The sequence below is a fragment of the Glossina fuscipes genome, unplaced genomic scaffold, assembly GCF_014805625.2.
Source record: "Glossina fuscipes isolate IAEA_lab_2018 unplaced genomic scaffold, Yale_Gfus_2 197, whole genome shotgun sequence".
Lineage (NCBI taxonomy): Eukaryota > Metazoa > Arthropoda > Insecta > Diptera > Glossinidae > Glossina > Glossina fuscipes.
The window spans coordinates 1,123,514-1,134,534 of NW_023998540.1; the positions used below are offsets into that span (position 1 = coordinate 1,123,514).

At 34.3% G+C, this 11,021-nt stretch overlaps 1 protein-coding gene and 1 long non-coding RNA gene across 3 annotated transcripts in view; both read right to left on the bottom strand.

The window, feature by feature from the left end:
• Nucleotides 1–3,999: 3,999 nt before the first annotated feature.
• Nucleotides 4,000–11,021, bottom strand: part of LOC119641914 — a 12,235-nt gene continuing 5,213 nt past the window's right edge. Inside the window, exons 2-6 of one of the 2 annotated variants that reach the window (XM_038040833.1) lie at nucleotides 10,781–11,021; nucleotides 10,491–10,662; nucleotides 6,238–8,919; nucleotides 5,418–5,636; nucleotides 4,000–4,213 (exon numbers count right to left, since the gene is read on the bottom strand). The exon at nucleotides 10,781–11,021 is cut by the window's right edge and continues 1,634 nt beyond it. In XM_038040833.1, coding sequence (XP_037896761.1) covers nucleotides 4,192–4,213; nucleotides 5,418–5,636; nucleotides 6,238–8,919; nucleotides 10,491–10,662; nucleotides 10,781–11,021 — 3,336 coding nt within the window. In that variant the 3' untranslated portion in view covers nucleotides 4,000–4,191. Of the gene's footprint in view, nucleotides 4,214–5,417; nucleotides 5,742–6,237; nucleotides 8,920–10,490; nucleotides 10,663–10,780 lie in introns of both variants that reach the window. The other variant, XM_038040832.1, reaches the window with a different exon arrangement.
• Nucleotides 4,792–5,411, bottom strand: LOC119641921. Its single transcript, XR_005247910.1, has 2 exons — nucleotides 5,136–5,411; nucleotides 4,792–5,072 (listed from the first exon to the last, which is right to left on the bottom strand). It is a non-coding gene; the product is annotated as an uncharacterized LOC119641921 (long non-coding RNA).

Here is an 11,021-nt window from a genome sequence, read left to right on the forward strand (position 1 = left end):
ATTCAACAAAACTGTTGGAAGCTTCAATCCAAATCATCGAAGAACTTATGCATAGTGCAACATAAACTCAGATCACCACAGTTTTCGAAAGAAAAAAAAAGAATGGGATTTTCTCTTGCCACATCTCGCTATATTTTAGGGAATGGAAAAAATCGGCCCGGTCCAGCCAATATTATAGAGTACGTTAAAGAAGGTTTAGTCTCGTTTAAGATAAAAGCTGTGGACATAAAAAATTCCGAACCAGTCAAAGTCAATTTTCTTACCAAGTTATCTATATGTTGTGTATTTACCAGGTTATTTAGTCCATTCAAGCGACCCCCTACAATTTATCTTTTTCTATCATTTTTGCATAAATATTGCAGGTAAACTTAGCAAAAAGACGAAAGATGCAACGCCGTGATGTTAACCCTTAACTGATAAGTTTATCTAACTTCACCTATATATGAGAATTACTTTCCTTGCAGCAGATCTCTACGTACTTTAATCTTTTAAGAATTCGCATATTTATACGAATTTTCCTTGGCTAGTGCTAATGTTAATGTACAATTATAAAAGAAAATCACAGAGTGATTTCCAAAGGGATTGGTGTTGATTAAAATATTAAACCTTTCTTGGTTAATTCAGAATATTTTATTTCATTTTAAGCTCGAAAGGATAGACAGCGTGATTTGCGCAATAAATTATTTTCAAAATGTCTCGAAAGAAACGATTTGAAAGCAGCTAGCTAACGGTTCGATGGTCATAACTGTGATATTATCACTAGCCAAGAGTAACGAGCATCATGCTATGCGCCGAGTGGAATTATGCTAACAACGTTCGTCTTGGGCTCTCACATTATATTAACATAGACTGGAGTAATCTAACTTTGTCTTGAGCCATTTAACTGACAAATTCCCATTTCTTTCGTTTGTTGTCTGTTCAATCTGTGTGTATAGTCTCAACTTTCGATATCAATTTCTACGACTTTCATAGACATGGGGACATAGACAAATCCATTTAGAAAAATACATATATAATTATTTGTTTTAATCGTTGCCAGTCATAAAAAAAAGAGTTCTAGAATGAGAGTTTCTTCTATTTAAAAATTAAAAGGAAGGTTTACTACTTTATTTAATCGACATTTCCATAAACAGAAGCTCTGATAATTTACATTTGGATATCCTTCTAGATATACATATAATTTGGATAATTTGTTAAAGAAAACTTGTTTTGATTCCCCCGTCAATGATCAGAACGATAAATAGGAAACTACACACAGTTTTAATTAGGATAGAATACTGTATGAACAATGACCGGATAATGAATAATGAAATGAAATGATTGCTGCCGTTCCAAAAACTGAATAGCCTTACTAGGGTAAGGTAGCATTGCTTGATAGAAAGAAGCTGGCGAGCTATGCTCCAGGAAAGACCTGCGCTACCTGAAAAGATTCCTGGTCCAATCTAGTCTCAGGAGAAATGAGCTCTTCTAGTCAAGAAAGAACTTATGCGATCTAGGTTGGCTAGGGAAAGGTTTTGCTTAGCTTAGCAACATTCCCACATAAATTGTGCCTCTATCCTCTAAACTCACAAGACCACGTCGAGTACACTGTTTTGACTAAATAAAAGTGAAATCGAGGAAGGCTTTGAAGGCCATTCAGAATCCGACTATCACAATGGTTTCGAGGATTAGATAAAACCTTGGCGTAAGTTGTATTGTATTTGCGGGAATTACTTGGAAGGCGACGGAATAGTTATGAAATAATAAATAGATTTAAACAAGAAACATTTAAACGTCAAGGACTTCTAAAATTAAAATAGATCTGACAGACCTAGACTGAGTTCTTTTTGGAGATATCTAAAAAACAAGCAAACAACAAATCTTACGCAAAATAAGTATGTAACTCAAAATTCCTTTTTTATATACCTAAGCTCTTTACAGTGATTGTAGCTAACTAGCAAAGAAAAGCACCACTTAGCTGACACTGCTTTTCTTATACAATGGTTTGTTCTAAAAAAAATATACTGACCCGGTTTGCATTATATCTAACATTGGCGTTTTAAAAAAAAGGTGACCTTTCAAATTTCGTGAACTACGTAAATTCGATTCTCGTAATTTTTTTTTTTCGTTACGTTAGTGCGCATGTGCTCAAGATATGTTGGCATGTGGCGAGTTTACTTTGAGGAAAAAAAATGCTTACAAATGGTAGGAGCTCTTCAACCGATAAAAACGTTGAAACGGTGAGGAAAATAATTGTGAAGCTCTTGCCAGAAGGTCGTAGGAATATTACTTTAAAGTTATGCGACGTTTGCGTGAAACATAATAAAAAAACGCCCGAAATTCTGGAACAACAAATTATGGATATTGCATCACGACAATACGCCAATTCACACGTCATTTCTTGTTCGGAATTTTTGGGCCAAAAACAACTTCATGTAATCATGTCTCAGCCAACTTGGCCCCTTGCGCTTTTTCCTCTTATCTAAACTGAAAAGACCCATAAAGCGAATGCAGTGTTGCCCTGCATCTCTGGAAAAGCTCAAGACCATACCAAAAAACGCATATCTGAAGTGCTTCGACCATTGGCTGGCACAAGTATACTTAAGTATATCCAAGGAGGGATTACTTTCAAGGGGACAAAATCGATATTCATGAATAAATATTTTTCGAAATTAATAAAAAATGTCACCTTTCTTTTGAACACACATCGTATGCACATATGTGCAAAATAATATACAAAAATGAAATAGCAAACCATCCCTAATACTTTGTTATGTAAAGTATAGCCTTTTATGGAAAACTAAAATTATCATTAAGCGAAATATTTTAATTTTTCTTTTAAAGAAAATAAAATGAAAGTAAAAAGTTCATAAGTAAATATTTATTTAACACATCCGCAAATGAGTGAGTGCATGCGGTTCACACAATCATAAAATTTTTGTTTTTAAGTTTTAAATTCCTTTATTAATTTATTTAGAAAATTAAATGTGTTTATAATGTAAAAATGGAGTCACATCTTAGAGATAGGGGAGGAGAAATAGAGGAAGTGGACATAAGGAGAGAGAGAGAGAGAGAGAGCGAAAGCGATAAAGACGGTAGTTGTTAAAATTGATCAAAAATTATGAAAATGTTTAATAAAAATATTTAAATATGATAGATAATATTTCTAAAACATAAATTAAAAAACTTTTTTGAATGTGAAGTAAAGAAGTTATTAATTAAGCAATTATTTTTTGAAGCAACAAATTGCTTTTATTAATCGCATTTTTGTTTTAGTTTTTTTTTTTGTTTTGTTAATGGGTTGAGCTCGAATTTTTTATAGTAAATGCTTTTGTTTTTCTGAAGCATTTTTTTTTGTTTTTTTTTTTTTGTTTTTAATGCATTAATATAATTACAACAACTCGGGATTGTATGTAAATTTTAAAGGGTCTTTAAATTCTATTCTATAGAAAATGTTTTATCATATAATATATATTTATCAGTTTTTGTTGTTGTTGTTGTTATTTACTGATTTATTTTTGTAATTTTTTTTTTTTTTATTTTTTATACAAACTTATCCATGTTTTACTGATTTACGTTCATTTTGACTTCGTTTTCTATACCAGAAAATATTGCAACAAAAACGATTTACAAAACTTTCAAAACAAAAGTTTAGTAGTTATCTAGATTTTAACATATATTTAAAAGAAAAAAAAAATGAAAAAAAAAAACAAAGAAAGTGTAATTTTCTTTACATTCTATATATCAGCAATAGTTATAAACTTATCTACAAATTGGCGTTTTTTTGGTCATAATATCAGGGGAGCTGTGAAGAAATAATGATGATTTCATTCTATTGTAAGTCATTTGGCGATAATGGTGATGGTTGGTTGTAATAAAATATGAAATTAATTTACAATTCTATATATATATATATATATATATGTATATTTATATATATGTATAGCAAAATAATGTACTGAATTTTTTTTTTTTTCCTGCAGCCTATAAATGTTCAATTTTTTTTTTTTACAACTTTACTTTTTTTTTTGTATGCTTTTATGTATTATTAATATGTATTAACACTTATAATTAAGTTCTATAAGCATTTGACTAATTGGTTGGTTAGTTTTGTTTGTATCCTTCGCCATTATGAATGATTGGTTACACCATGTGTTTTATTGAGTAAAAAAAGAAAAAAAAGACTCTCGTCTCGTCTGCTAATACTTCAGCTTATCGTATCCGGGGTATAGTTCTGAAATGAAAGAGTGATATTTAGCAATTTACGAAGATATAGATACAGAAATTATAATCGTCTTACAAGCGTAATTTTACATACATATCATCTCAAGCAAACCGTACAATAATCAAAAACATTTTCAATTGCTCTGAAAACTAAGCGAAAGAAATTTAACATATTCACATTTGCTCAATCTTTCCAAATATTGACACAATTCAAAGTGTTCCTTTATGAAATTGGTATCGAAATAGTTTTCTCTTCTTTGATTTTTACTCAATTGTAACATAATTATACAAACCGACCCTTCCCTTTTTATATCCTACAACATTTGTGGTGCAAGTGTATATTCAGCTTATGAGCGAGACGTACCTTTTATTACACCGATCAATGCAGAAAGAGATTCTGGTCGTTTGAACATCTTCTATTCTTGTCTCCAAGCTACGGGTGATTTTTTTGGACACGTTTTATGAAATTGGCTACACCCGCGTGGGCGCAAAAAGCGAGTACTGGAAATAGTTGCTTCAGAATCATTTTCTAGATTGATCTAAGGTTGTGTCCGTGTGTCTGTCCGCTTTTTATTCTTGTTTTCAATCTGCAGATGGTAGTTTTTAAAATTTTTAAGTTGGATGCACTGTTGCGTTTGAACCTAAGAGCGAATGCTATTGAACATGACTAGAATCGGAAAACTTTTACGATCACTCCCCATGAAACGCCTCTTTATAAAAAATCGTTACATCAATACAACTGTATTAAGTAAAGTGTTGCAGGATGTTTATTAGCGTGCGTGTGTGTGTGATCCACTACAATTCTTTCCCTTTTTTCTATTTACAGCTCCTTATAAATTGTTCCCTTGTCAGCGAAAATCATCTATCATCTGATCTGTAACTACATTTCGGTTAGCCTTTTCCGCTTATAGCTTTCTCCTATCTTATCTTACCCCTAGCTTATAATCCATTGCAATATCAATCAAAGATTATTATGAGATACTTATTGCGATTATCGCAATCGATTTGTTCATCAATCAATTTCAATAACGTCCATTACTTGCCGTCTGTACTATAAAAGCCCGAAGAAGATTATCTTCTCTTTGCTTAATAAATAAAACTTCATTCAATTTAGTTAATCTTATTCCGGGAATAAGATTATTTCATTCTTCATAGCCAATTTGATCTCAACCATGGTATAAATAACATAACAAAATAGTTTCTATTTTAAATACCTTGGCGATTGTACTCTTCTTTTGGGTGTATTTGGAGCTGTTACCGCAACTCTGCTATTAGGCGTTCTTGCTCTGACACCGGGTATACCCGCCGGAGTGGTGGTGGGTGTCGAGGGAGATGTTGCCGCTGATGTTAGATTCACACTGTAACGTTTCGGTGGCACAATACGACTAGGCGATCTAGTTGTTTTTGCTTTATTATCTGCTTGAATGGTTATTCTAGCATTTTGCGGAGAAATAGTAGATTTTTGTGGTTTAGGTTTAGGTAAAGCAGAATTTAATTTATTACACTCAGTTGTTGTTCTATATTGAACGTTTTTTCTTCTACAGTTTTGTAAGACATACGTGTGTGTAGTTTATTGTATACATTTTTGCATATGGATTATTTTGTATTATTATGTATTTATATACACATAGATAATATCATGCAAAAAATAATCGGAAATTGTTTTTGTTTTTTTATGTATAAATTTTATGCAATCAACCAATCAAAGGCAAGAAGGATGATAGGATGGTAGTTGGATGGTGGATAAAGCGAGAGATAAAAAAGAATAAAAGAAATAAATGAATTATTTTTACAAATCATTTAATTTGAATTCATGTACATACACATTTACATATGTACATAAAAAAAAAAAAAAAAACAAACATAAGAAATAAGATCAAATATATTTAAAATTATATATACAAGAATGCTGGGGTGATGTATTGTAGTATTGAATATGTTAAACAAGTATAAAATATGTCCCATATTTATTTAATTGAATCTACCGGAGAAGGAGACTACTATAGTATAAAGAAATGATATTTCTGTACTTACTTGCCCGCTGGATAACTAACTGGACGAGGTATACGTGATTTGTAAGCCGCATTAGCTGTAATTGCTGAAGTAGGTGTCGAAGCACCACTCTTCGTCTGCTGAGCATTTGCCAACTCTTTTAACATACTCGACTCTTTGCTCATTAGTTCCCATTGGATTTGTAAACGTTTAAAGCGATTACTTTCCAGTTTACGTCTTTCTGCCTCATCGCGTTGCGAACAATTTCTAGTGTTCATATTTTGTAAACGTAAAGCAGCTGCCGCTCCGGATGCCATCGAGATATTGGGCGAATTCGGTGGTGTAGCGAAACGTTGTTTAGCATCCCCTTGCTGTAACTGATGTAGTGGTGCAATAGCTTCAGCATTCTCTTGTAATTCATTAAAATCATTAAATGAGACCTTTTTTTGTTGACTAAGAACGCGAGAGACTTCTTTTTTCAAAGCAACCGCATCATATTGAACTTGGTGTTCGGAAGACTCCAGTATAGCTGCAATTTCAGCATAATACTTCAATTCGTTTCGTGGTAAAGAAGAAAGAAAATTTTCAGCTCTTAATCGAGCGTCAAGATCTTTGCGTGACAGTCTTTCAACCTTGGGTTGTCCCCTGCTTGGGTAGATTTCTGTTCCTATCTCCTCTTCAAAAACCTCACTTAATTCCTCTGCTGAACCGACCTGTTGACGATATGGTGGTTCTTGTAGACTTCGTCTCTTCTCTATTTTATTTAATTTAGAGTTAGCCTGTTGACTTTGCTCGATCATAGAGTTACGTTTATTACGCACCGCCGAAGAGCTTTTGCGTAATATACCCCTGGGCATAGCTTGAGGCGTACTGTGAATTTTTGGACTTACTTCTGCACCCGAATCCATTCGTTGCTGTTCATATTGATAAACGTACATTGGTTTCAATGGATCTCCACCACCGCCACCAGATACATTCTCCGTCATATCGGAGTCGGTGAGCAAAGTCGATGAACCACGATAGCCGGAGCTGGGTTGTTGACTGGACCCTGAACTCGATGAACCAGCAGCTTCGGTTTGTTGATCCTTTTGAAAGTACTGGGCACAGTCACAGATATGCGGGCGATTACGCCTTACAGCCGGTGTTAAACAAAATAATGGTTTTTGTGGAAGTTCACTTTCCAATTGTTTTAGTACGCTATTAACCTCTGGAATGTGTTTTAAACGACGCCGATAATCTACGGGTAGCAATGTAACTAGTGAAGCCCAATCCACAACATGTTTGTAATCCATTGTCATAAGAATTTCACCTTCTTCGCTGCTACCCATTACATTGAAACGTTTTTTGAAAGAGGAATTTGGAGAACTTGATGAAGTTGCTCCAGCTAAAGTCATTTTATAATTGAAAGGCGAAAATATAACGTCGGGTGTTGCAGAATTTTTAACAAATCCTAAATCAGGAAGGGCATAATTTGGATAGATAACATAAATGGGAGCTTGTCGTTCTTCGCCTAAATTATTAAGCTTTTCCAAAAATGAAGGTGGCACGCAACGAAAGCGATCGCTAAGGCTGCTACGTGTACTCAAGGATCCGCAAGAAGTTTGCATGGATCGAGTAATCATTTCTGAACTGGAGGCATTCGAAATGGGCTGCAAAGCTTCACCTTCATGGCGTCCGTTATTTTTGAATTTACGTTCCTTGATATTTTGCTCAGTCAAAGAGGTTGATGCGATTGACGACATAAAGACTTGTGTCAGCTGTTCGGAAGTATTATCTGACGACTGCAGGCTAGTTCCAGAATTTGTATTGTGCTGATTTGCCAAATGACTAAGAGTGGGATTGCGTAACGGCATCAAATTTCTTCGGCGATGAGCAGGAGAATTTGTGGCCGTTAATGAACCACTAGAGCTCGAACTGGTATCTTTATCATGAAACACTCCTGGAGAACGAGTAGATTGCTTTGGTGTGGACGCGGAAACATCCAGAAGGAATGTGGACGAATTTTTGGTATCAGCCTCTTCTTCATGCCTACTTAAGGCCGAACCTTTACCCGAATCGTTCATACTTTTTTTACGTGAACGTTGCTCCAGCGATGAGCTACTGCTCGAACCATTCGCATCGCTAGATGGCCAACAACCTGACGACACATCCATGCATGTATGAGCGCTGGGTTGATCCTCCAAAGAGCAATTGCTGCTCTTCTGCTTAATAAACAATTTGACTAGATTAAAGGCTGGAGGATTTGATGAGCCCGACGAAGATGAGCCGGAAATGTGCGCTTGTTTCAATTGATGTGAGCCCAAAGCAGTTAAACCAGCCGGTTGATTATTTACACCACAACAACATCTATGCTTCGGATAACGTTGAGCAGAGGCCAATCCCATTTGAATTGCCTGATATTGACCGCTTTCGGCATTCAAACGCTCATCAATAGAGCCACTAACCGAACTACAAGATATCGGCATCTGACACATTGGCAATAGATTTCGCGATTTCGCGCATAAATTGGTCTCAACCGTTGAACTGCTAATCGCCTGTGAAACATTCAATTTCTGTGGCGTTTCACGACGACGCGCACTCAGATTCTCATTAAGAATAATCAAATCTTTACTCTCTCTTAAATTTGGTAAACTGCTGCATTTGCGAACACCGCCATGGCCTATTGGCAGAGGAGGTCGTATTATTGTAATCGTCTCAGCCGTATTATTATTACCTGATGGATATCTAGATGATGATAAAGAGAGCGGAAGGCATAATGAAAATTATAACAAAAGACGAAACACATGTATAATGAAATTTTCAAGGCTTTGGCTTTGCAAAATGTAAAAGAAAAAAAAACAAATACAGGCATTTTTTTAAATTTTATTAATCCTCTTCAAATCTCTTATGATTAATATCGATCAGTAGTCTACTGTCACGTTCTCTTTATACGTCATAGAAAAGAAAAAAAAAAAAAACGGAAGAAGCAAAAAAGCGAGAACAAACAATACAGATAGATACAATCAATTTAAATGAAAGACAATTGATATGACCCCTATCCGTAATAATAACTATGTCAGGCATGCATACTTATGACAGAGAATAACGTAAATTGTAATATTATTCTGCACGAAAACGCAAGTATTTAATTAAATTTTCCAATGATACGAAAGTGTATTATTAAAGGGGAAATTAAGGTTATTTATATGATTAAATCGAAAACAAAAAACTTAAAAACTAGTTAAGGTGTTTTCATGTCGTTATCTCGATATTATGACGTTAACAAAGCTTGAAATAAATTTGATTTATGGTAAAATAAGTATCGGTCCGACTTGCAAATGCAAAATGGTCGAATCAGATTTATTGAGATACTGCGACCGAGCACGACTGCCATTGAGAACGTGTTGTGTTGGGCGTACCTGATGTGCAGTTAATTCAGGAATTACTCAATAGATGACAGAATCTTTACTATATCGTGACCGCATATCAATACTAAGATGCGCCAAAGGGCGCACAATTCATTTCATGTAATTAGAAATTCATTTCTAGACATCTGTACATTCGAGCCATTATATGGGCGATTGGAATTAAAGACTTTTAGCCTTTTTCTTCTTCTTTCTTTTTGATCAGACAACTTGGTAGGGAGGTTTCAAATCAAACTTCCATTTAAATATGGGATCGCTTTACGTTTCCCATTATCCAGCAAGCTTAATATCGAATTTGCATTTTGGGTTGATGGGAAGGCTTTAACTTGATGGTATTCAATAGCGATGGTATCACAAAAACATTGAACGAGAAGCTCAACCCGATACGAAAGGAATCAGCACAAAAATTCCATGCTATCATTTTTGTCTGTGATATCGTCCAAGAGCTCTTTAACGAGAAAAGTAAACTGGCTCCTGGGCCTTGTACCGTGAAAGTAAAATTGATTGTAATGTCTTCAGAACACTTTCAAGTTAATTTCCGAAAAATGAATACGCATACCATGCAGAAGCCGTATTTATGGTGGTGTCAGATGTTGTGAGGACCTGCTCGAAAAATCGTGTATCTGCAATTGCATAACATTATTTTCTAATAAGAGAAAGAGGGTATTTTAATATTCTAGTTTCCAAACACTTAATACTATTTCAATACATTGTTACGACTTTTTTTTTTTTTTTTTGTCATTTTCTTCTAATGAAAGTCGTGTTGTTGTAACAAGTAAATTATTAACTGAGAAAATGTTATGAATTTTAAGTGTTAATCAATAAAAAAATTTTTACATAAAACATTACTTTGTACATTCGTTTATGCGTTCATTCGCTCGTTATTGTTACCTTTGAAGTTGTGTGGTATGACTCTTTTGCAATCTGTTACGTGTATTCGTTTGCGGTTGTTCAGAACGTGACATTGACACTTCTAAGGATTTACGCTTGACAATGTCATCCAAGTTGCTATGCAAATTTATGCAATTTTGTTTATTCTTCAAAGCAATTTCATTAGGCTCTGCTAAAATGAGAATGAGAAAAATTGAAAATATGAAATTTTCAAATGAATTATATATAATTCATGCAATTCAAATTTGAGTAGAGCAAATATTTTTTAGTTATTTTCGCACACAACTTACCATAGAAGCTATCATCGGAATAAAGAACGCTACCCTCAAAGGCTATTGTATAATTATCCTTATTAGCCTTACAAGTTAATATGATGTCACCGTCTTCGGGATAGGCATCCATATCCAAAGAGTCAACTGAGATATGAGACTCCTTTACCGGTGAGAATAATAATTCTGATTTACATATCGAATTATCAATTAAATCGTTTGTTGATGAAGTTGATATCTGCGATACGGTATGATTTAGTTG